Source organism: Hemibagrus wyckioides, linkage group LG14, assembly GCF_019097595.1.
Source record: "Hemibagrus wyckioides isolate EC202008001 linkage group LG14, SWU_Hwy_1.0, whole genome shotgun sequence".
NCBI lineage: Eukaryota > Metazoa > Chordata > Actinopteri > Siluriformes > Bagridae > Hemibagrus > Hemibagrus wyckioides.
This window is the reverse complement of record NC_080723.1, coordinates 6,295,993-6,323,492: the sequence shown is the minus strand read 5'-3', so window position 1 is coordinate 6,323,492 and position 27,500 is coordinate 6,295,993. Positions and strand designations below refer to the sequence as shown.

The window sequence follows — 27,500 nt, the reverse complement described above, 5'->3', positions numbered from 1 at the left end:
ATTCTCTTTCTGATGGCTGAGGTCATTCAAATTTTTTGGTTCAATGTCCTGACACGTCTTACAATTAAAAACCGAGGCATTTAGATAGATTTGGATGACGAGATACCGTAGAAGCTACTTGTATTTAGTCAAAGCTACCAACTTTTTATATATATATTTGTTTGTCCCTCCCCCCCTTACATTTGTAACATTAAGTTAAACCATATGCAAAAATGTATTCTCATTTGGCAGCCAAAGTTTAAGAGAAAACTACATTCTGGAATGCTTACTCTCTGAGGATGAGTAAAGCCTGCAGTATGAGCTATGTCAAGGACATTATGCTTCTTCGTTGAAGTGCTGGTCAGCAATGTTTTTGTCATAACCACAGTGATGATTAACCAGCCATGGTTCAGACTAGTCCTTCCATCTGCTCAAATGAGCTAGAGCTGCTTGCCTCATGTCCCCTGACATTGAGAAAAGACAGTCTCGGTTCAGTGGCCCCCGCTGGCAGGGATGTGGTCACACATAAGCTTTCTGAGCCGTCTGTACTATATGCATTTTCCAGTGGAGAATTGAACTTCATAATATGAGTTTGCATAGCATATCATGATTGCAGTCAGTTTGTGAACAACAGGATTGTGGAACTTGCGGACATTTTTGGCATTTATACATGTCTTAAATTGACCAATGAGAAAAAACAGAGGCCTTTTATTTGTGCAGGCAACCAAGCCAAGTTACATGGAAAGTTTGATTTAGTAATGATTTGAAACAACCCAACTAAATTATGGTCAAATTGTAAGCCTGTGTAATAATTGAATTACTCATTTTTACCAGAAAGACTAATAGTATGTGGACACTTTTGGGGTTTGAGTATGCTTTAGAATACTAAGCTTAGGCATATTTTAGGAAAACAAATTGAAATAACATTTGTGTTAGTGACACATTCACATTAATGAGATGGATAGCTGTATACAAAAGTGTACAATTAGTGAATGAGCAGTCAGTTATTTATAATAACTGGTAATAATATTCTGGGTCCACCTGCCTCAAAAACAGCTTACAACTCCCAGTGTATAAGTCAAATCAGATGCAGAAAAAAACATGAATGCCTTATGATTTCATGATGGTTATTATTGGTTATTATTGTTGTTGATGTTGTTGTTGTTGTTATAGTAGGGTGACAGTTCAATCCTGAGCTCTGGTTACTATCTGTGTGAAGTTTCACAACGTCTCCTCTTGTCCGAGCACATAACCCTCTGGTTTCTCTGGCAAGAAGGTGAATTGGCTATGTTAAATTGCCCCTCAGTGTGAATGAGTTTGTGAATATTTGTGGCTTGCAGTGGACTGGTGTGCCATTCATTGTTCTTGTACTCAGTGTTCCTGGTCTACCTTGACCCTGACAATGATAAAAGTGTTTGCCGAAAAGAAATGAATGATTGAGTGAAAAAAAATTCAACATAATGTGAAACGTAAAAAAGATAATAAAATAGCAACAGAACAAACTCTTTATTTATGTAAAAATAAGTGGTTGAGCATTTGCAGACTGAGTAAGACTAATTTATACAAATCTGTGACAAAAGACTCATTTACAGATTATGAATAATGAGACAATCAACAAATTCTCAACAGTCAGGAGTTAATGGTTGTTAATGTTTAGTAGATAATCTTTTAACACTTCACATTCAATATTTTGCTTACATTTTATCTAGATTATCCAATATATTGTTGATGTTTAGATCACTTATTGATCTCATCTCAAACTCATCTCAGATCCTTACACAATTTTAGATCCAGTCCCTGTGAACTCCTGTTGATACTCTTTATGACTGTTGCAATATAGAAATGTTACGCAGCTTCATGACAGTTTACAGATAGTCTTAACTTGATTATCAAAATAAAGGTTTACTTATTTTTCATTATACTCTGTGTTATCTTGTGGCATGCAAGCATTTTAGAGTGCATAGTTAAGGCTCAAAAACAGACATCTAAATGATAGCTAGGTGTGGTCTATTTAAAACCAGAATTCAGAGACATAGATGTGAACGTTGATGATGTTCCGATGAGAGATGACTCCATTCGTGACGTAATTCATGGCTAGCTTCAGAACTGTGCTCAAAGGGCCAACCAGGGGCTTCACCTGTCTGACAACACCTGAGAAGAACAAAGTAAGGTCAAACCAAAAGAAAGATACAAGCAGCTCTTTTGCAAATGAGCATTACTGGTGATGTTAGTGATATAATGTGAGAGTTTTCTTTTTATTTGATTATCATTTATGACTGTAGAGTATTATTTGATATTATAATATTAATGAATTTAAAAATATTATTTCATGTTATGTTACATAATGCATGTGTCTGTTAAGTATATAGTTACTGAATAATAATAATAATAATAATAATAATACAAATATTCTACAAATACTACTACTAATAATAATTCAATAAATGAACGAATTAAACATAGTTTCCAAGGCTTATTTAAATAGATGTCAACTGTAACAAAATGCTCTGTCAATTTTGCTGTCAGATTAATATAATACCTGATACAAGTGACAGAGATATTTGTTTAAATGTTTATGATATTTCTGTACTGATGCACAAAATCAAGATAACTGATTTTGTAGCTCTCTGTTGCTGTCAGTCGAGTGTGATGACATGCCCAGTCATACATTAAAAAACAATTTAAGCAGATACGCAACTTTACATTATTCATTTATGGAATTATATGTTTTCATAACTTTTTCATGTGACTTTTGCATGTATTATTCTCAGAATAAAAGAAACCCCAGGAATGGCTCTACTGCAACTAAATTGTGCCTCTTCTTCTTCTCTATTAGGAACATGTGTTATTTCTTTATCTTAGATTTTCGCCACCTAGTGGATGAACATATAAAAAGCGAAAACTCCATTTTCAAGCTTTTAACAAAGAAACCACATTTTTTTAGTATATATATTCATTCTAGTAACTACCACACAAAAGAAAATTCAATAAATGTTAACGGCGCTCTCTATGTTGATTCTTCTTTGATAGTCATACTATGAGAAAAAAATGTTTCCACCAAACATTGTGCATTGTGCATGGTTTGGGAGCATACTTACAATGGCTTCCCTACTAAAGAAAGGAAAGTGTCAATTATATCAGAAGTCACTTCTCTCCACTTGCTTCATTTGTGTACTAAAGTGATAGCATCACAGCATTTCCATGTAACTGCACTGAATTGTCTGGCCGTGTCTATGAAACCCTTTCTCCAAGGCCTGTCAGGTAGTTTAATCAGAAGTAGGTGCCTGTCTTGTTATACCCAGTCCTTAATTGACCTAAATGCACCAGTTTAGAAGGTACTGGCACAGGAACCACCAGGTGGTGATCCTCAGCTGAGTGAGTATTTCATGAAAAAGTATTTCTCTGAAGTAGTTGTAAAATCATAAAGAACAAGAGACAGGTTTATTGCAATTACAAATTTTTTGTGGAAAATGGTCCATCAATTGTAGAGAATTTACACCTCCTACAACTGTTTGAGGCTTAAAACAATATGTCTATTCAGCATGCATAGTTAAAATAGATTGTGTGATGGATTGATTAACATTGGTTAACTGTTGGTAAACTTTAAAGAATATACAATAGGCCATATGAGTCTCATGCATGTTGTGTGATAAGCACATGCTCAGAGTATGACTTCATTGCCCTCCACTCTCCTTCCACACTTTTCTGTACAGTAGGCACTCTCTAATACAGTATAATGCAAGTGGTAAGTGATTACAGAGTTCTATGATTGTACAGAAAGATGTTATGTACTAATTAGTAGAGAAATCACAGTTGTCTGGTAAAAGTAGGGCATTAAAGAATAGAAGGTCCCAAATGTCAGACTGGGCCTCTGCATTAATTCCTTTGATTATGGCCCTGATGAACCTTCCCTCTTTCATCTGAGACACCGAGGATTTACTATACAAGGTTCTACCTCCACGGTAGGAAGTTGATGGTGTGTTTTTGTAAATCTGCGAAAGGACTGGTTCTTATCCAGCACCTGGACTTTATCTTCCCTGTGTTCAATGTAGTGCTGTAGTCAAGACTGCAATCATCATGTCTAAGACAAGTCCAGGAAGAGGACTAGCTGAGAATGAGTCAGGGCTGAGTTGTAAGGGGGTTGAGGCCAAGTCAAATTTGAGTCCAAATAAAAGTGAGAAAAAGCCAAGATCAAGACTGAAATTCAGGACCAAACTTATGGAAGTATTATTAGGGACTCTGTACATACACCAGAATCTACAACTGCAAACTGCTCCAACCAAAAAATAATGGGGACCAATTTTATGTATAGAAAAAACAGAACCTGAATTACAGATTAGACACAGAGAGAAAGATAAGGTTGAAGTTTCAATTAGTAACTGATCCCCTCTTGTATTTGTACCATGAGATGCTTTTGTGTTTTGTCCTGACCTTAATGCCCTACCATGCAATTATGATAAAACACATGGAAAAACATTCCCTTGCTGCTTTTTGGTCCCAACAGCTGGGTAGTTTCCTTTTTATTTTGCGTATCATGTATCATGTATCTCCAAATAATAATAGTATGACAGGAGGTGTTCAGCTGTACTGATGGTACATGTATTATGTATTATGTATTATGTATTATGTATTATGTATTATATATTATGTATTATGTATTATGTATTACCTTTACTTGGTCAAAAACATGCCTCAAGGTATTGTTGTGAGATTGCTCCAAAGGGAAACCCCTGATGGAAATCTTCACGGAAAGCATAAGGTCAGACATGGGTCTGTCATTGCTGGTCCTGGCATTTTCTCCAAGCAATAGCCACAAGACCTTACTACACTATGGGAGGACCCATTCACTAGTATAATTTTAAAGAAGCCCTGGAATTTCAAATTCCCAATTCCCATACTCAGTGAATGAGTAAGCCAAACACTTGCTCTCTAATCATATTCTCTGCATTGCTTTACATTACTTGGTATATATGGTCAGTTGCAACATAAGGTGCAAAAATTTGATATGTATCTCTTTTGGATGCTACATTCCAGGTCAATCAGGCAAGCCTGTGCTGTCTTAGGGAGCTGGACCAGTGTTCAAACCTCTGTGATATAACATTAGGTCAGAAAATGCCTGGATACCCCACAACACCAATACACCTACCAGGGCCACACTCCACACCCAATGATCTTGTATGAGCTGGATGACCTTGTCTGGTGTCACTGGCTCGATTACATACTTGATTGTCCCCAGAACGAGCCATATAATGAAAATGCACCAGCACCACCTGGTCCATGACAACATCCCTCAGCCAGCAAACACTTTCACCAGGCATTCTGAGATGCTCGAAGAGCCCCAAAGATACTGAAACAGTGTCTAATGCAGACACTTTGTGTTGTCATTCATTTATATTGTCATAAACCTATTATTCCTGTATGCTATAAATACCTGTTTATATGTATCTATGAAATTATATTGCCGCTTCTTCTCCTTCTTCTTTTAGCTTTTCCCTTCAGGCGAATCATCTCTCTCCACCTATCCCTATCTTCTGCATCCTCAACACTTGTACCAACTAGCTTCATATCCTCATTTATTACATCCATATATCTCCTCTTTGACCTTCCTCTTTGCCTCCTGCCTGGCAGCTCCATGTCCAACATTCTCCTACCAATATACTCACTCTCCCTCCTCTGAACATGTCCAAACCATCTTAATCTGGCCTCCCTAACTTTGTCTCCTAAACGTCCAACATGAGCTGTCCATCTGATGTATTCGTTCCTAATCCTGTCCAACCGTGTCACTCCCAGAGAGAACCTCAACATTGCTGCTTATGAAAGTATTTGTAAAAACAAACAAACAAACAGAAACCAAATTTGATGTGTAGATATCTGTAGATACAAAACAATTTTCATTTTAACCCTCACTTCCTAATCCATGTCACGTGATCAGCTGTATGGCACTGATAGACTAGACGTACACTACGCTACAAAGCCAGTTGCTATTATATTCTAACTTGTTCTAACAAGTCATCCTGAAATGTGTCATAACACAGCTTTATGCCAACAAAAATCTGGTTTTAAAAACCATATATAGGCTTCAAAAACACATATCAGAAGGATAGAAGACAGCCAAAGTGACTAAAACAAACCTCAAAAAATGTAAGAATGTTTTGATTGATCAAATCAAGCCTCAACAAAAAATCAAACTGTGAGACTGAAAGCAAAAATTATATGCTTAATGTTTTGAAATGACCTCTTAATGCTGGCAGAATAGTCAGTTCTTAAGTAAATGTGTTCCCTCCTGTGCATCAATAACATTTGCAACTTTGGTAACAGCAAGTTTCTCCTTTTCCTCTACTGCTAAGTGTTAGAGGCGTTATGTTCATGGGTTCTCCATCCGTGTATGCATATGTCTCTCTGAGATTATTATTAGTGAAAACTCAAGAATGAGAGGTTCAATGCTTATAGGATTTAGATTCAATTTTCATAGTAACCTAGCAGATGAAATGATTAGATTTTGGATCAAGGTCAAATAAGTAGTTTTTCTTCAAAAATGTATTTCATATATTTATATTTGAATATATTCAAGACATGCATAAGCATTTAGATTAGTTGCTGTTGGCCTCTAGCTTTACTTGTGCTTACAGTGATATTGAATATCTATTTAAACTCAAATGACAATAGGTGTTCAGTCACATATCTTAGAACATGCCAAATGATTGGTCTCTGATAGTATAAATAAATATGAGGTTTTGACATAAATAAAGACCAATTAACTCAATTCAAAGTTATTTTTTCTTCAGGGTTTTTCCATGAGGTTATATTTTTCTTCTTCTCAATCCACAACAGTGTTGGAAAAGTAAGCAAACAGCACAAAACATTTTCTACTAAGCAAAATCAGGTGAATGGCAGTAAATATTTGCCAATCTTGATGGCTTTAAAGGCTTGGCTAGTGAAGGTTTACATGTAAACAGTACAGTTTATGGGTTTTATGGTTACACCAGCTTGGGTAAGAAGCATATGACAGGATATGTAATGAGTAGGTTTAACACAAATGCAGGGACAAATGAAAAGTATAAGTTGCCTAACCGCAGTATTGGATAATGACATGCTAGCCAACAAGTTATCCACTAAAGGGCACTGGAAAAAGCCCAAATGGTAAAAACCATGGCTTAGTCTACAATAGGAAGCCCAGTAAGCTTATCCTCAACAGGCCACCACAGAGGGTACAAAATGCCTGGCTAGGCGTGCTATGGGCAGTGTGGCAGCCTTATATAAACACCCATCGTCCACTGTAAAGGGAACATGACTTTGCCTTGCCTGTTCTGTCCAGAATGCTAGTTGGATGGTTTGATTTCCCAAGCTTAATTAACAATAAATCACTATGTCCAAAGGCACCAATGAAAGTTATTTTAGTGTTCAACCTACACGTTAGGACTTTACAACTCATGCTCCACTGATTGAGATTAAAGCATTAATAGAAAATCTAATTTGTTGTCAGTGAGATGATACTGTAGCTTGGTCTGAAGAACTGTAGATCTTTTGAATTGCCAATGATAAAAAAATCACATATTCCCAATCATAAAACTGATGTTCCTTTTCAGAATGGATGCAGAAGGTAAATCTGTTGAGATGGATATACTGGCTCCCTGACTGCGCTCAGTCAATGATTGATATCTGTCTGTTGAGGCTGTGGACCACCAGAGTAGAAAAAAACCATGTCTTAATTATTTATAGTAATTCCTTTTCTGACAGGCACAGGAGTCTTCATGAACTTGGCCGTACTTCTCGTGTACCTAATGATGCCATTTTATGATTCATTCCCTGATGTGTTGAATCCAAAAGACTTGTGTGTCAGCATGGTCTTTCCTAGCCTTGGTTTTGTTTTCATATGCACGTACTGCATTAACCAAAATAGAATCAGCTTTTCTTAGCGAGTTTCCACTAGAAGTCAGCCTCAGAATAGTAGGACAAGGTAGGGTTTACTGCTGTAAGAAAAGGCTGGCTTATGTAGGACAAAGACATTTTCTGAACCTTTAGTGTGTTTTTTTTGTTTTGTTTTTTTAGTACATGATCTATTCATCATTATGGATCTCATGACAGTTGGAAACTTGTATACGTACATACATTTCTCTCAAAGAGCACACAAAACAATTTCTTTCCTTTTTTGTGCTACATCGCATAATAAATAGTAGCAGTCAATGATCAAAGAGATAACACACACACACACACACCATCCATTCAGAAAGCCTAACACGGTTACATTAAATTCCTTTGGTTTGTGTGAAGGACAGTAGCCACTGCCAGTGACACATACCTGAACACAGACAAACTGTCTGTTGAGTCACTTCCCACCATCATGCTATTTCATTACAGAGTATTTCATTATTTGAACCTGAATCATACCACAGGTGCATATCCCTATCAAGGGTTCAGAATTTTTCTTTTCATTTATCTGATCATATTATCTATTCCTGCTTTTAATCTCAATAAAAATGTATTCAGCCTGAGAACAACCAAGCTGGATCTCCTTAAGCAAAGAGACAACTGCTTTAATTTTTTCAGCTTTAATCATTCTTTCAGTCGTTGGCAGATTCCCTAAATCCATGGCAGTTGGGGGAATCAAAAGTGTGTGGTTTTCTCTAGGCCTGAATTTTTGCTATGGTTATGTCACTGGAGGATCTAGCCAAAGTGAGATATGATCATATATCTAGAAAAAAAGGTCTGATATAACAGTATTTTATTAGGTAATATCAAAGAGGGGAATGTTAAGCAAAGGTGCTCATGGAAAGTCTCACATGTCCCTACTATCTGGATCAGACAAACCTACAGTTATTACATAGTCATTTAATATGGAAAACATTTTATTCCAGCATAGCTTAGAGGGTGCAGTGTACTGACAGTTTATAAGAGATTGGGGGGCAATAAAAAAAAATCAAATAAAAAAGAGATGACTGAAGATGTTACCTTAGTCTTTACATCATCCGAATCCTCATGCTATTAATCCTGATGCCTTAGCAAGGTTCAGTTTTGCAGTTTGCTCTAACTGTTCATCCCGGCAGTGTTTTCACTCAGATGTGAGAGCCATGAGAAACCTTCCACAGTTCAGACAGTGATGGATGTGAGAAGAAAGCTGATGCTCTCTTTTTTCGTGTATGTTGCTTGGCACAAGAAATCTCCAACCGAAAACGAAAAGGACATTTCTTAGCCACATCTACTTGTGACCAGACGTTTCTAATATGGAAATTCTAATTGATCATAATGACGTGTCACTTCAGGAAGTGAAAACTAATGGAGAACTATAGAAAAAAAAGTTCACGTTCTTATCCGAATGATATCGGATACGAGATTTTTGAGGCCTGTAAGAACGTTTGTGAGCACTGGCAAATTTATTCCATATGCTCTTTGTCCATTGTCGGCATACTGTGACTTGTGATGCCTCTGTCTTTGTCTAAGCCACTGAAGGTCCTTGTTGTGAGAAAGAGCCACAGCTTCCTTTGCATTAATGGTGAAACTCTGTATGTGGGAAAATGGGGATCTTCGCAATAAAGGCAGATGAGGTTTTTATGTGGTGGCCAACTCTGTGGCTCATGCACCAAGCCAGACACTACAGAGGACTAGAGGGAACAGTATGTAACAATGAGCAACTGCATGAATCACACATCATGACATGATATTAGCATTCCACAGAACCATGGCTGCCTGCTGTCTGAATTACTTGAGCAATGTTTTGTTTGACTCTCCCAACAGCATCAAGCATCTGAGAAACATTTACCTTCTGGTTTGGGACATTTAAAGATGGTTGGTTACATTGTTTAATAATGAGATATCTCATCAATTAAAGGAGCAAGTCTGTTATTACTGGCCTCAGAGACACAAAGAATGAACACATGCATGGATGGGTTGAAGTGTTTTGAGAGCCTTTTATGCTCTGCATGTGTTCTTTCTGTAAGAAATATTCATCAGAAATAATAATAGATGAAGTGTGAATGTCTTTTGTGTTTTTAATTATCAGTCTCATACATGTTTACCACAGTGTGCTTAGAACTGTTAACCCTCCTATCACCCATGGCTTGGAAGACATTACAACAATACCCTTTTGGTCCTTGAAAACCATTTGGGATCTTTTTAAACAGACATGAATAAACAAAGCTAGCAGTTACAGAGTCAAGTGAAGTCAGCTCTGCCACAAGAGAAAAATATGTCCATGTAGTTAAAGAGTGAAAAAAAGTGCCTCATTCATCTAAAAGGATGAACAGAACATGAACAGCTTTTCTCTAGAGGGGCCATGTAAAGGCTGAAGTGACCACAAAAGATGCAAGAGACTCTTAAGGCCTATCATCAACTGAACCAGTGCTGGAAGAGTGGTGTCACGATCACCTAAGTGGTATAAGCATCTACATGCTGTTTCCAGGCCTCTCAGTCCTTCTTGTCCCTCTCTCCCACACAAAGACACATATGCAATTGGTTTGTTTAAAAAAAAAAAAGAAACCAGGAGAATCTTTCGTAATGCAAAATTAGGTCAGAAAACCACTTGAGGCGAATTAAATTTCCAGAGAACTGGGCCCCAGGGTTCAGCCTGTGATCATTGGGCATTGTTAAGAGCAGATGCCAGAGTGCCACTTACCCACAATCATGCCATGCTCAAAACGTTTAATGATGTCAAACGAGTTCTGAATATTTCCCTCTTGAATGTCATAGACGATCTCTGGTGAATCCACATGTGGATAGTGCGATGGGGTTATGGATCTCAGGAAAACAATTTCTGGAAAGAGAAATAAGGATTAAAAAGAAATTGTTAAAAAAGGCACCAGGATGAAGTTGAACTTGTGTCTCAGCCTGGCATAAGAATTATATAATTTCGCATAAAGGTATTTGAAATAGTGTACCTTCTGGTTTATTGAACTCTCTAAAAGTTGGCAGAGAGATGACCGTGTGTGAGACAGAGTGAACAGGGTCCAGCACACAGGTGAGGTCGTTGGGTTGACAGTACTTTATACAGCGGATGATGTCCGAGCGATCGACCCTTGGTCTGCTGAAATGAAAAAGGAGTTCTCTTACAATGCGGTGCTTAAACTGAATCCTAATCTAGTACACATTCTGTGACGGTGCTATCAAACAGAATGCTGCAGCACAGCTTTTAATTGAACCTGATGAGTAAATGAACAACAATGGAGTGCCTTCCTGGACAAATCACCACAAATCCTAATGCCCAGAAAGCAAGTGAAATTTCCACTATAAAAATATTATCTAAACAAATACAGTGGGCATACTTTAAGTGGGACTTGCATTTTAGCCAATCATGTTTTGAGGTTAGGAATCAGAATAGAATCACACAAGAGGCCAAAAATCACACCAGGAAAGAGACATGGTGGTCAAGTTTCCTGTTAGTCTCTCAGAGTTTCGTTGCCTTTCTCCTGTCTGGGTGAAGTTCTGACACTGATCTAAAGCCTGTTAAAGAAAATATTTGGTTTTGTAGAGCAGACCCAGCTTCATAACCAATACTCTTGTGTAGAATTTATGGGCAGAGGGAGTTGAGTCTTTGGAGACTCTGACTAGACGACTCCCATGTTTCAGCAGTCCTGTGATTTATTTATGATGTTGTTTGTGTCACAGGATAATCAGAAGCAGCTCTGGTAATAAGCCAGAATGAAATACAGGAAAAGCTTTTTGTTGCTTTGGTATTTACCCCATGCCATATAAGTTCTTTTACTTTGGCTCGTTAAGGATTAAGACATTAAGTCTGGTCAATTCTTTATTATACTATTTGCTAAGTGAGAGGTTCAGTTACACATTAACTGAGAAGTTTGCTAAATATCATTATGCACATTCTCCACAAAGGAATTCCCTTTATGTCTGGTTAGTGATTAAAATAATCATATCAGCTCCTTGTGCATGCACATATGAGCAAATCTAATGTTTCAGTGTGGTTACCAGCAACACACTTTCTTTGACAGTGTGCTTTGGATTCCTTTGCTTCATTCTATTTGAGAATGCAATTAAAACAACTATGGCTATTTGGTCTCTAACAGAAACACAAAAGAATATACAGTGGTGTTAGTGCTGAGATTAGTTAACCTTCCATCACTGCTTTCTTTCATCGGGATGCAGAAGCTGCAGCTAAACCTCAAGGCCTGGATTGGGTTACAGGCGTTCTTTCATGCTGAGAGGGGAGAAGCCCCTGACAGAAAAAGTCAAGCCACCACTGGGCATGGACTTGTAATTAGCAATTAGCGGGTGGGTCCACGTTTTGCTTAGATCGGAGCCAAAACCACAAAATGTTCTCCTCACCCATAATAACTCGCCTTGTGCACGGCACGCACAGAAGACAACTCGTGGAACTCGTGGCAAGCGTTTGCGATTGACCATAGACTGAATTTACAAGGACATAAAGACCTGAGCTGAACTCCTACGTTAAAGTTAACATCTTGCATAAGATCAAAGCTGACATGATTCTAATTATTCCTCATAATCATACAGGAGGTGGTCTCAAGATACACTTGAGAAGAAAAACATCTTTTTTTTTTTTGAATGTCAGACCCTATGGTCAAACACAAGATCCTTTTTTTCCTTGGTAATTATTATTTATAGTCAGCATGTTGATAAAGCCCCAACACAAACTCTGAGGCCCATCATTCTTGGTGTCCAGTGGTGATGCTGCTGCACCACAAATTGTGCAGACCACCTTCCAGAGCCCAGTCCTATAACTCACTGTCAGAAAGTAAGTAGCACAAATCCATCCTTTTTTTTTTAAATCAATATTTTAAGAACGTGCTCTGTCTGACATTGAGAGGATGAGCATCCCATATTCAAATTATGAGTAATCCATATTAAAATTATTCCCAATGTTAACTGAATTCATGGCATTAAAAATACTGCTGCAATAGAATAATAAATCAACCTACTAAGAAAACCCCAAACAGGTAGTTATTTCAGGCACACTTGTTTAAATGGTCTTTTAAATGAATTAAAGTATAAAAACATATCACTTACACGCTTTCATTTTATTATGATGTTGTAGAAAGAAAATAGAAAACAGACCAACAAAAAAAAAGAGAAAAAAGTTTGACATCTCCTTATGAATGGATGACACCGGATAGCTTTGTTTTTCCAAAAGCTCCATCTAGTGGCTTCAAATTATAAACACAAAGAGAACCGAATTCTAATTTACTGACATTGTCGAGCTTTTAAACAAGACTGCTCTTAAAATATTCACTTACAGCACCGGACAGGCCAAGACACAGATTTTCTACTCTTAGAGAGAAGCTCTACTATTCTCTACTACTACTATGAAGGGGGAAAAAACTTTTACAAATGGAATTTATTTTCAGTTCTAATTTCTGTGGGTGATAATAATTGTAAAATGTTTTTTAAGAAATATACTTTTTTTTCTAACTATGTTATAACATATTTTTTAAAAGAAGAAATGGACTAAACTGAATGCAAGGTGTCTCTCATAAGATCAAGATCAAGATAACGAACAAAACATATAAAGGTATTACAGATACATAATGAACTAAAGGTACTTCCAAGTAAGCCCCATATGACATATACCCATAAAACTGATAGTAATTAAGATTATGATCCCAATTCTAAAACCATGCACTCCTTACTTGTACATAACATAAATATCAAAAATCTATGTAAAAAACCAATATCAAGTATTTAACCAGACCTGAAGAAACCATGGCTGCTACTGGTGATTAAGTTTACTCATAACAGTACCAGCAAACATGTTTACTAGCAAATCATCTGCAATCATAGAAAAACTAATGCATAATTGCTATTTCATTACAATTGTATAATTTCTCACTGTAATCATTTCTGGGCAGAATTAAGAAAGTTTGCTAAGGATTACTAATCAATTAATCATCATGAGAAATGACTGAATTGCTAAGGTCTTCTTCAGTTACAAACACCCGTATTTTGGAAATGTAGGTGCTGAGACTCCCGAAGCGCCACAGTTTCATTTCCAGTAAGATTTCAAAGTCCTGTGGCACATTAATCGGCTTCTGAATGACAATGACACCTCCGTTTTCTAGCCTCTGTGCCTCAAAGTAGCCTGCTTGGTTTCCGTCCACTATGGCCACCTGCAGGTTGTCCCCAAGCACAGTGTTGGAGGGGCCCATGCGGAAGATGGTGGTGGATACAGGGATGTTGGTGGGAAAAGTGAGGTGGTAGTAGGTTATTCTCACAGGCAAGGCCAGGCATTCACTATTCTCATTGCAAGGCAAGCGTTCACAGCGACTGCAAATGGGACACAGAGAGATGGAGGGAAGGAGATGAAAGAGGGAAATGTTAGGCAGATGCAGTGCTTGACATGCAGTGAAATAAAGGAATGGCATACGTATAGTGTCAACAGAGCCATCATGATAAAAGCCCTTGCTTTGAAGCCAGAGGTCTTAATGAATATTCAAGATAAACAGTGTAACACAACTTGCATTTAAATATGTTGATGCTGATGGTCTTTCATTTCATCTTTCAGGAAAATTGTGATTTGGCACAATTTTATTTATTTTTTTTATGCCTGATGCCCTTCCTGATGCAACCCTCCTATTGTATCCAGGCTTGGGACCAGCACTGAGTTAACTCTACAGTGGCTGGGTTAGCTCTTTGCCCAGGAATTGAACCCAGGCCTCAGCAATGAGAGCACAGGATCCTGCCACTGGACCACCAAGAGGCCTGCATTTAAATAGTGAACCTTAAATATCTATATGGTGTCTGTATGGTTTCCTTTTTTTTTAAAAAAAAAAAAAAACCTTGTGGAGTGTTCGGGTCAAACTGACCCATTTTATACAGAGGGGCCCCCAAAAAATGTATACACACTTCAACATTTCAACAAAAAAGTGCTCTGCATGATGCTTCAATTTCTTCTCGTAGTTCAGCCAGTGTAAGTGGTTTTCTACGGTACACCACATCCTTTAGTGTTCCCCACAGATAGAAATCAAGGGGTGTTAAGTCCGGGGAACATGAAGGGAATTCAACAGCTCCGGTCACACTGATGCTATCATGTGACCGGTGCTGTAGACACTTACTGACATCTTTAGAGGAAACATAATACTACACATTGCTGCCATTATTCAATTCGAGTTTTAAAACTAGTGCATAGATAACTGTTGAAGTGTTCATACATTCTGTATTTTTAGTTAAAGTGTTTTGCATTTTCTGTAAATCATAATCATTTGCAGATGCATTTCTGAGAGCTGTAGCTGGTGACCGCTCTAGTCTTTTCTTTGTCATGCTTCTAATGTTGTTCAACTGTATTTTAAAACCCCAATAAATGTCCCAGATCAGTTTAGCTTGAACAGTACCAAAGGGTCCAAAGAGTGAATATTACACAAGGGATAAGCTTGCAGTGTTTCGGAGAGAGAGATGCAAACAGAATTGCACTGCATCCACTCCTCACACACACATTTGTAATTTCTCCAGCATTTTGTCATGTGCAGTCACCTGAAGTAATTTCACAATAAATCCATTGTACTTATAGTAGCAATCCATTATACTTACGTTTCACTGGAGCGCCTGTAGTTGACGGGACATTCGAAATTCAGGCATCTGAATCCTCCTTGAACGTTAAAGCAACTCTCTGTCTCTGAGCAAGTGTGTGTCCCTGTCACGCACTCATCGATGTCTACTCATGAGAAAGACAAGATATAATATTGATAGACTTTTAAGCCCTTTTTCATGGCTGAGACTTATTTAAACAAATAATCGCTTAAGACTAGCAGTCATCTACTTGTCAGTCTAATACACTAATCTCACAAAATCAGAGTAAAATGTGGTGTACAGTTTTAAAAAAAAATTATATAATGTATTAAGGAGTTAAATCATTTGTAGAAAATTTATTTTTTTTACCCTGGCAGCTGCGTCCATTAGGTGCAAGTGTGTAGCCTTTAGCAGGGCATGTGCAGTGGAAGCTGCCTGGTGTGTTGTGGCAACGGTAGGAACAGATGTGTCCTCCAGTGGGCAAAGCACACTCGTCAATGTCTGAGGAAAGAGAAAGCATGCCAGTTCAGTTCAAACTTTAAAAAAAATCAAATCTGTTTTTATGTATTGTACGTACCTTCACACGTAGATCCATCTACATCACTCAGCTGGAAGCCTCGGCGGCAGTAGCACTGGTAGGAGCCATAAACGTTGGCACACTCTTGACTGCAGGGATTGCTCTCACACTCATTGAGGTCTGAATGTCAGCCAGCCAGAGAGTGAGTATTGTCATACTTTTGGTTCTCAAAAGCTTGATTCAATACAAACCCTCAATATTTTATAAGTTTGTAAAGCATGTGTTATAAAGCTTGCTCCTAGAACTTTACTATTCTCCAAGTTTAAACTACTTCAGCCAATATTTCGAATTATCAACACTACAACATTATTGGAATAATATTAAATAGGAGTGGTACAGTGTACATTAAACTAAAATCAGAGGCTCGATGGGAAATATTCAGGAGAAAGCCTTACCATCACAGTTCCTGCCATCAGAGGCTAACTTGAAGCCTGTGGTGCAGCTGCACTTGTAGGACCCTAGAATATTGTCACATTTATGTGCACACAGGCGACCAGGATAGTGCCGGCATTCATTAATATCTGAATTCAGAGAAAAATGAGAGCACATGTAATAGTTTGATAGAAACATATTAAAAATGAAGGCCCAGAAGTAAACAATCTTCTATGTTTTAGATTTTACTGATAACAAAGACGCCTCAGCATAACCATGTTCCATCATGCATTTTACTATATTTTACAACCTAACACATACACTAGCCAAAAGTTTATGAACACCTGATCATCATATCCAGATGTGCATTTTAAACACTGCATTCCTGATTTATTCCCATGTGCTGTTATAATAAGCTCCACTCATCTGTGAAGGCTTTCCACTAGATGTTTAAGCGTGACCGTGGGGATTTGTGATCATTCAGTTACAAGAGCATTAGTGAGATCAGGCACTGATGCTGGTTCAGGAGGTCTGGGGTGCTCAAAGGTCTCAAAGGTGTAACTCAGTTAGGGTGTTGGGTTACTGGTTGGAATCCCAGGACCACCAAGCTGTCACTGCTGGGCCCTTGAGCTCTTAACCCACAATTGCTCAGTTGTATAAGGGCATCTGACAAATGGCGTACTTGTAAATGGATTGAGGGTAGAGCTCTGTGTAGGACACTCGAATTTTTCCTCTCCAAAACTCAACACACCACGTGCTGATGGAGCTCACTTTGTGTACAGGGGCATTGATCTGGTGAAGCAAAATTTTAATAGTACACCCTAAACAATTATGTGCTTCCAACTTTGCAGCAACAATTTGGGTTAAAAAAAAAAGACAGATGTGATAGTCTGGTGTCCACATATTCAGCCATACAGTATTATCATATAGTTTGCAGAATAAACAAAACTATAATGTTTATCTACATACTGTGAGTACTAAAATAGGAAACTGAATGGAAATGTAATTTGGGCTCTCACCCTCACAGGTCCTGGTGATGCTATTAAAGATAAAACCAGTTCTGCATTCACAGCGGTAAGAACCCACAAGGTTGACACAGCTGTGACCAGCACACACATCATCCATACTAGTACACTCATCAATATCTGGAAAGTACATGAACAAACTCAACTGTTGCATCTAATGTTTGGAAAAATGATGGATAGATAGATAGATAGATAGATAGATAGATAGATAGATAGATAGATAGATAGATAGATAGATAGATAGATAGATAGATAGATAGATAGATAGATAGATAAATAGATAGATAGATAGATAGATAGATAGATAGATAGATTCCATACCCACACAACGTGTGCCCTCAGTATTAAGGTGGTAGCCCCGGCCACAGTTAACAGAGTTCCTCTGGCATGTGTATGAGCCAACAGAGTTCAAACACATCTGGCCAGTTGGACATGGTGCTGCCAGAGTCAGACATTCATTGATATCTGAGGCACAAAGAGAAATAAACATCACTACATTTCATATTCAAAATGTAGATAAAGTGACATTCATGGTGTTATATAAGTGATCTTTTATAAAAGGGGACACAGATTTTTGCTTAGTTGTCATTACTCAACTAGTGTCATTTTGTGTGTGAGCTTACTACCTCATTTCATTGTCTTATATGTGTAATAATAGGAGCGTTGACTTTGGTTTTGACTTTTTAATTTTTTCATGGAAGATGTGTATGTTTACAGGAGAGAAATATATTTCTAATATATATACATATATATATATATATATCTTTCCCAGTTTGATGACCTGCCAATTCCTATCCACCAGCTAGCTTTCTCTATTATATGGCAGCTTCCAGCTGGGAAGGGTGAATGGTGAAGCCAGCCATTAACATTTTTTTCTTACTACAATGGTAGTAATGTACCATTTTTTCTTACTACAATGGTAATAGTGTAATCTTCTACTTCTAGACTTGTATTCACTTAAAACTTGAAAAATCATTTTCTTCCCTTGGCTCCTGGCAATGGTAGACATAAATTTTATTTTTGACTTGTGTATGCTCTGTTAATTTGACAGTTAGGTTTGTTTGAAATATGTTAGAAAACCTGTTATTTTACATGAAACATTCAGCATACACCGATCAGCTATAACATTATGAGCACTGCCAGGTGAAGAGAATAAGACTGATTATCTCCTCATCATGGCAACTGTTAGTGGTTGGGGTATATTAGGCAGCAAGTGAACATTTTGTCCTCAAAGTTGATGTTAGAAGCAGGAAAAATGGGCAAGCGTAAGGATTTGAGCGAGTTTGATAAGGGCCAAATTGTGATGGCTAGACCACTGGATCAGAGCATCTCCAAAACTGCAGCTCTTGTGGAGTGTTCCCGGTCTGCAGTGGTCAGTATCTATCACAAGTGTTCCAAGGAAGGAACAGTGGTGAACCGGCAACAGGGTCATGGGCGGCCAAGGCTCACTGATGCACGTGGGGAGCGAAGGCTGACCCGTGTGATCTGATCCAACAGGCGAGTTACTGTTGCTCTAACAGCTGAAGAAATTAATGCTGGTTCTGATAGAAAGGTGTCAGAATACACAGTGCATGATGGGTCAGGGCTGTTTTAGCAGCAAAAGGGGGACCAACACAATATTATTATCATAACATTATGCCTGGTCGATGTATAACTAAATATCAGATTGCAGAAGATTTAATAGACTTGTAAGTAGGTCGTTGTATAGTCATGCATGCTTAAAGATAACACCATAAATGCCTTAATGTAATTTCGTAAATAATGACTTGAATCTAGATTTTTATGCTTGCACAAAATACTTTTTACTCAATGTTGACAACGCTTTATCAATTATGTCTACGATAATGCAATGCAAGAGTACGTGTTTTGAAACAATGAGCAGTGGGTACAGTGTTGTTCTGAAATCCCTTAATTATATTATTCAACTTTAATAAGGAGTGTGTGGATTATAGCTGCTAATCACCAATGCAGCTGCCCAGGGCATCCTGTATGAATCCCATAGAGCATTTCATCTTGGGTCGGCAGCGGAATGACCCTGGCGTGTTCTGGCACTCAAAATCCACAGGACAGTTATGAGTGCCTGTCTCACACTCATCAATATCTAAACCAAAAAGACAAAGAAAAGAGATAAATGTGGTTTAAGGTCCATGTCTGGTCATTCTTTCTCCTGCAGCTGAAGAAAGGCATGATTAGCATTTTAAATCAATCTTTTAAAACAATCTTAACACAAGATTTAGTCTCTGACTTAATGTTCAGGTTTGTTAAATAACCTTTGCAGCTGTTGCTGTCAGTGAGCTCATAGCCTGTACCACAGCTGATCTCCCTCTGGCAGCGGTACAAGCCTGGAATGTTGATACAGACTTCACCGGCACGGCAGTGATGAGAGCCCAGCAAACACTCGTTAATGTCTCCAAGGAGGAAGCACACAAGAGGGTGTATGTGCAGGGGTCGGGATACATGAGAAGAGAAAGAAAAACAACAATGGGTTGTTTCAAAATCTGTGAGACATGAAAATCTTCCAAGTGTTTTTCCAAACATAAAATAACCTTTGAATATATGTTACATTAGGGAAGATAATACCTTAGAGGCAGTGAGTCATGTTTTTGAAATACATAACACAATGTAGTTATTTATGTTTAATGGTCACAGAAGAAAGCAATATGTAATTTGTGATTTCAGAAGGACGCTTAGCATTAGCTCTCAACCACTAGAAAGCTGACCTTAGAAATTGAAACTGCACTATTAATCTCGCATGGCCTTTACCTTTTTTCTACCGAATTTTACACATTTAATATTTTCTTCCATTTCTGAATAGATGCAAGATGTACTGCATATAACATCAACAAACCTATAAAATATGAAATATGTAGATTATTTATAGTTTGTTGTAAATCTATAAAACTATTAATGTTTTTTACCTTCACAGTTTTTCCCATCAGGTCTGAGCTTATAGCCTGTAAAGCAGGCGCAGGTGTTATTTCCTGTACAGGTGTGAGCACAGTCCCCAGGCCCAACTGTAACACACACACACACACACACACACACAGACAGTGACAAATTTTATATTCTAATATCTATCACACCCCTATAAAGGATTAATATCAGCATGATGATTGGTAGGTGCTGATAAAAAGCTGTACTTCACGCCTACCTTTGCACTGTTCACCTGAACCTGCTATTTGCTCCTCAAAAATACCAGTGGTGTCTGAACATAGAAATTACAAATGGATATTGGTTATGCTGAACAGGGTGAGAAATACAAGGTGAGAAATACTTTAAAGCAAAATAAAAATCATGCTGATGAGAGCCCACTAGAGGGTAGCACAATCCTTATAGATAGAGTACAGCATCTCTTGAACATTTGCGTGGAAGCACCACATTTTCTCCACAAATCAGACTATCAGCAATTATTGGATGGTGGCTGTGTCTACTGTTCAAGAACAACAGATACACACAGTCACAGCACACTGTTGAACAGCTTAACTAGGACAGATATGCCAGACTTTAGGTCACAAGGCTGCAGGTTGAGAAGATGATAACTAAAGACCTGTTAAAACATCCTGATTGGTATGTCAGAGGGTTTATAAGTACGGTATGATTGACTGCGGTGTAATTTGTGCTGACCTTGTGAAGAGTTGCTGTCACTTTCTCCTGATTTGTCCTTACAGCAAGATTGAAAAACAGAGCCACACTGGGAGCTGAGTTTAAAGTCACAGCTCAGACCCTGCTTCTGAGCTTCCCGACCCAGTAAACAGCACTCGCAACACACCTACACACAGGAGCAGGAGCACACAATGAGCTTTAAAAGTACTGCATGGAACTTGTCTTGAGTATTCACTTGACACATTTTATCACTTTGTGAACTCGAAAAGAACTAAATAATCAAAATTTACAGCCTCTGACCTAACCGACATGCTAAAATATATGTGTGGTACAGGCTGCTGGTGATATCATACAGGCTTTTGTTCCAATATTCAACAAAACAAGACTGAACATGCTGCTGCACAGGGGAAACAAGTCCAGGCAACAATTACTGCAATTGGGAACATATGGTAGGCACAATGATGGCAACAAATGAAACAAATGCACTCTATAAAAGTATGTCTGGATGTTATCACCCAAGGATTCATTTAGAAATGTGTAACAGTTTGTATATTTCTGGTATTTTGAGATATTAATCTGAGTCTAAATAACATGAACTAAGCTGTGTGAAGCAGTAGTGCATGTTATTCACACGCATTAGCCACACAAGCATATTCCCCACTGCTGTGAAAATGTGCATGACTGTAGGAATAAAAACAAATTACACATTTTCTCAGATAGCCTGCTAACAGAGCCACTTTAGGTATTATCTAAAATACAAAATGAAAGCTCACATATGATTTAATTAAATATTTATTTAACAGTGATAAATGTAGGACAATTAAAATAAAAAGCACTTCTCTTTCATTACTAATCCAGTAGATTAAATACACACCCTCTACTGGCCGAATGTTAGTTATTAATCATATAATGGCTTAAAGCATTACTCCTGACAGGAGTTTATTGGCCTAGGACCAACCGTTGAAAGCAGGCTGACAGATTTAAATAAATGTTCAGAAAGCTAGCACCTGCTGAACATTAAATAGCCTTCAGGCATGCAAGGTGTGTTTCTTCAATTCTGTCATGAGTATGAGAATGCAGAATAAAATTGTCCTGAATCTCTAGTAGTGTGATGCATTCCATTTTGACAAATCTGAAATTTAAACAGTGTGAAATGTTTATTCTCTAAATCCAGGAATAGAGACACACGATAACTGTACGTGTAATACCTTGGCGGTTTTTGTCTCACAGGTGTTTCCAGAAAGGAGAGCATCACAGCTGCCCTGGTCCTTGGCCATACTGATAGCATTATTACAAGTGATATCCTCCAGAACTGCTGCACAACACTGTTCCTGGGCTATTCTAAAAGAAATAATATTAACATCATGAATATAATATTAACAATACAAAGTTTTGTTATTACTATTCAATAAATATTAATAACTTGAAAATAATATCAATATAACGTTTTGATTATTAGTAAAAAAGACTCAACGCAGAGTGGAATCTTGGAATTGTGCTTGTCTAATATAAGCCAGCAGTAGCCTTTACTAAATCACTGACCAAATATCATTTAAAACTGCTGTTCAACAGAGTGTAACAGTCCCTAGATTACACGTGTTTTTCCTGAACCTGCCCAGATACGGTGAGAATATACCATGTACAATGTGATGCGCAGGCATATGTAAAGAATTACACTCTTACTTCATATGCCTAATAGGATCCTTGTCTATTTTATCCTGCTCTCTTCTCCCATCATACCTTGTTGCAGTGCCTTTTAAGGGCACAGACACTTTCCTGAGTATTTTTTTTTCTTTTGATGTCTGAAATAATCCACAGATTTCCTGTTATTGCTCCCTTCTCTTCTCCATCTCTTCTCCATTCTTTCACCTCAGTGGTATTTCCTGGATTTGGAAATACCCCCTTGAATAAGCTCCCCATCGCCCCCTTCATTCCCCCCTCTCAAAACCAAAACTCTGTCTCCCTTCTCACACTCTCTAATTTGAACAAATTCTCGATTGGCCGGCTTGCCAAAACAAACGCATTTGATTTTGGAAGGGCAGACGGAGTAACCCTCTTGGTTTGGAAATGCACTGAACATTTGGCAGTACTTCTCCTAGTTGCACTAATGTTAATGCTGCTACCAATCCCTCACTATCAGTCTCTGGGAAAGGGTCAGAAGAAGCATTTTACAAGAATACAAGAACCACCAAAGACTGTTTTTTATGATTAGTCAATTCCAAGAAGACCCCAGACATACTGAAATGCAATAAATGGACTTGTTGATGAAATCCTATTTACTTTTTTCCACCAAATATTACTACACAATTATTGCACAATAGATGATGAATTTAGAACAACTAGTGCGCATGAATTTTCTCAAACCACCAGACATGTAGCATTGCCAAATCTTTCTGGGTGCTTAAAGGACATGACCGGTATGTGGTTCACTATGTGAGGTCTTAGAGATTATGAGACCTTTTTCACCAATGAGAGCATGGTCATTTACATCATCCTGGTCATCAGTACACATGCCAAGATCATATGTGTCAAAATATCTGAAATGAGTGATAAGATGTGCCTTTATTTTAAAAGAAAACCGGATACTGTATACTAACCTGCAGGTCGCAGATTCTGAAATAAGAGGGATACGTGTGCAGTCCTGGGATTCTGTGGCCTTCTCTCTACCATCCTTACAGCAGTCATCCAGTGAGATTGGATCTGTGGTCTCTAGGGAATAGACAGTTACTCAGTTGTAAGTTATGCAAACAAAGAGCAGCTTTTCTTTGGACCACTGCAGATCCACTGGACCAGATTTGCCAGGACTTGCCCAGTATAACAGATTTCTGTAGTATTACATATCATATTGTCTATGCTTTTCTTGTTAGAGTATCTGAGAATGGTAAATAATGTCTGGAAGGGTGTCGAGTAATTTCTGTGAGAATATCGACAGACTAAATACTGTATATAGGCTGAAAATGAGGAAGGAAAGACTTCTTTACTCCAAAGTATAACATATGAATTCCTTCACCTGAAGTCATTCATTTGTGTAAGCATCACGTTCTTGTGTGATGTCCCTCAAAAGTTAACAGAGCTTTTAGCGCTGGGATTTTATAAAGCATTTTTCTCAAAGGTTTTATTAGTTTAGACTGGGTGTAAAAATTTCAAAGCAAATTATTTTCCCCAATATTAGCCTAATTTTACTTTACACAGTTCCTGAATTGTTCTGTTATCATTACAGTAAAGTTTCTAATTGTAACTTCGGAATTTGTCACGTTAATTTTTTTTCACTATTTTATATTTATTTTGGAATGTCTGTGCTTCAGTGTTGTCTGGTACATTGTTTATGATATCTGTCTATTATCATTTTTCCATAGATTAGTTTCTTCCACTCCAGGTTTAAGACATTTATTGATATTCAGGCAGGCAACAATGCACTTCATGTCTGTCTGTTCTGCTAAATTAAAGTTCAAAATATCTAAACAAGGTCTGGTCTTGTCATTTCATCAAATATATTCATTTCCATGTGGTTTGCTTGATCAGCCAAACACAAAATACCTTTGGCATTTGAGTCTTTTGGCCTCCCTTTATTCTGGCTTTAGCATGCAGCACTCTGCCAAGTTGGTTTTATGCATGATATTGCCTTTAAATTGAGAATAATTGCAGCTAGGACACCATTGTTTTTAGGTTTCCACATAGTTCAAAGAAATATATTCACAAGATAGCAAAGGTACAAACAACTCCCTGTTTCTTCAGATCCCCAGTCCATTTCACTCTCTATTATAAGTAGATTCTTTGGCTTGCCAGGGCCCCCTTTAATCCTAGGTTCTCAGTGTGATTCACATAGGCCTCCAAAACTTGCCAAGACAGAAACAGTATGCATATACAGAGTGCTCATGAAAGATGATTTAAAACTATTTAAGATGATTTAGGACGATTTTAAACAACGATTATGGAGAGAAAAGTATTGCTCAGGACAAATAAAGATAGGAAGCAAACTGAAAGCCATTTCTGGCCGATGTTAAACAGTAGAATTGTGTCTAACTAACTTTAGCTGTGCTTTTCTTTAGCTGATAAATAAAACACCCCCACATTCTACTAATCCTACCTTACTCTGGCCTGTCAAAACGTTTTTCCCTCTATCTCTTATCACAGTCCACAGTCGTGTTCAGTTACAGAGTTGTAATAAAAAACTGCTTCTGTTATCAGTCCAGACATTTTATCCAGGTCCAATGGCTCTTCCAGATCTCTCTATTGTGTTGTTTCTGTCTCTTAAACCCTGAATCCCTTCTTGGAACATTTTGGCACTTGGAACATAACACTTCACTTAACATAGACCAGGCTTAATGAGTAGGGCCCACAGGAGCCGAGGACTCCATAAGGGCTCTCTAAATGATCAAACAGCACATGTTATGTAAGAGATGGACCTAGATGGAGAGCCAGGTACTTGGTCAGGATGTTTATATACTCTCATTTGAATTATAGATAGAGCTTGGTAGAGAAAGACAAAATAAATTTCAACCTGTTTTCAATTTAGAACAATGGTGTGGACCTAACATAAAACTGTATGTACCTGAGGAGGTGAGATCAATCACCCATCCATGTTGCTTAGTTTTGTAGCATGCCACAAATGTTCCAAACATTCATTTTCCACAAATTTTATAGTCAACTAAAACATTTAGAGTGATGGCAGTAGAATTGCCTGCAGCATACTTTCAGAGCAGAATGAAGTCACTAGTGCTTTTTTTTTTTTTGATGAACAGTTATATAGAATGAGATCAAATTTGCTCCTGTGATGTAGGGATCTTTATATTGATGTAAGGATCCAATTAATTTGTGTTCATTAGAGAAACATTATTAAGATGTTACGTATTGTGTGACGGGCTTGCAGAAACAATTACCAGTAGCCAATATTCAGTTCTGCTAACCTCCATTGAGTGCTGAGATCCTGAGCAGGTAACAAATATTATTAGACCGTGCATTTTGGTACTTGACCTTTAGTACTGGACCAGCAATAGATAAAGTTTGTTCAGGTTTTAAGGTGATTTAAATTTTCTGGTATTGTGCAATAACAAGGCTCCAAGTTTCCAGAACTCGTACCTTAAAACCATAAATCAGAAACCATTAGGGAATTAATACCTTACGGTACATACCAACAAATTGCCACAGGAAATTCCTGTCTATGAGAATCATGTTTCTGGAGTAGCTGACTCTTACACTCTGTAACTCTGTAACATGGCATTAGTGTTGTTCTAGTAAACTTACAGTATGGTTCTTTCTGGATTACAGATGACTAGGAGACTATATATATATATATATATTTTTATTACTAAGGACAAGGGAAGATGAATATAAATTAGAACATGAACATAATAATTAAGCATTTTTTTCTCAACTGGCATGGATGTTAACTGGGATGCTCTTTAAATCTGTCCTCCCTAAAAAAAAAACACACAAAAAAAAACAACTACTTTAAATATTGTCTATGGAGGGAAGTAATCTATAACAAGAAGAAAAAAATCATCACTTTTTTTGAGAGCATCTGAAGCTGCGTGCGCAAAAAACAGGGCGCTCTAATACCTGGAACATTGTTTATTATTTTTAAACGCGTATTAAATCGAGATGAAATATAAAGTTAATCGCGATCCACCGTGAGGAAAGGTGACTTACCTTGACTGCGTATCACACAGGACAAAGAGAAGAGGATGAGCAGCATGAGAGCCATTGTAACGCGCAATTTTTAAAACTAGTCTCCCAAAGTTCCCAGTATACCTGCAGTCTAATTCAGACGGAGCCGAAAGGAACCTGTACGTGGGTGTGTTAGATCCAAGAAAGGACCGCTGGTTTACAAAAAAAAAAAAAAAGAAAGACCGTCCAATTAGTGCGTTTAAATGTCTGTTAGGGGGCGGGTTAGCCTGGTCCACACGCTCAGTTTTGGTAAAGCACAGTCTCAGTGACGCAAGAGATTTGACGCTACTTCCCAAACTATGTCTCAGACTTCAAGCGTACAACAGAAGGTCATGTCAGATTACGCAAGAAACGCACACGAACATACTAACGAATAGAAGTCGATATGTCTCAAAATGCTAGAAATCAGCCTTTCCTAAATGCTGCCTCTACAAATGTTTTCGCTTGTCCTATAAGCGTACCTGCCATTAGGAGGGAAATATAAGCTCTCTTTAAGACAGTCGCGCCAAACAGCTGGGTTTTGAAAGTGTGTTAAAGGAGCGCTTACGTGAGACATCTGGATCGGTTTGGTGGTGAGCTGTCTGCTGCGGTTCCGTCCAGACGTTGAAATATGAGACAAAAAAAAATAATGACTAGCACTAAAACTACTGTTTTGTCATGTGAATGCAGAAAACGTGTTGCTCTTTGTGATATTTATGGTGCTTCAGTGCAGATAGGACTTGGCTCGCGTCATTGCGCGCAGAGATGGGCTGTTTCAAGCAGGCGATACTCTCCACTGGAGACACGGTTTTGATTTTATAGGGTCCTTC

At 37.9% G+C, this 27,500-nt stretch overlaps 1 protein-coding gene across 3 annotated transcripts; it reads right to left on the bottom strand.

The window, feature by feature from the left end:
• Positions 1-1,466: 1,466 nt before the first annotated feature.
• fbln1 (fibulin 1) lies at positions 1,467-27,149 on the bottom strand. 3 transcript variants are annotated; one of them, XM_058408406.1, is made up of 17 exons: positions 26,674-27,134; positions 23,622-23,733; positions 22,233-22,365; positions 21,046-21,190; positions 20,573-20,626; positions 20,340-20,435; positions 19,692-19,829; positions 19,385-19,522; positions 17,743-17,886; positions 17,416-17,541; positions 16,420-16,545; positions 16,025-16,144; positions 15,817-15,948; positions 15,469-15,592; positions 10,851-10,993; positions 10,589-10,726; positions 1,467-2,130 (listed from the first exon to the last, which is right to left on the bottom strand). In XM_058408406.1, exons 1-17 carry the CDS (start codon positions 26,726-26,728, stop codon positions 1,991-1,993), a joined length of 2,064 nt encoding a protein of 687 aa, XP_058264389.1. In that variant the 5' UTR covers positions 26,729-27,134; the 3' UTR covers positions 1,467-1,990. The 3 variants fall into 3 exon arrangements, with proteins under 3 accessions (XP_058264389.1, XP_058264388.1, XP_058264390.1); XM_058408405.1 differs by having other exon boundaries at positions 10,851-10,996; positions 26,674-27,127; XM_058408407.1 differs by lacking the exons at positions 1,467-2,130; positions 10,589-10,726; positions 10,851-10,993 and adding an exon at positions 12,947-14,208 and having other exon boundaries at positions 26,674-27,149.
• Between the last annotated feature and the right edge of the window lie 351 nt (positions 27,150-27,500).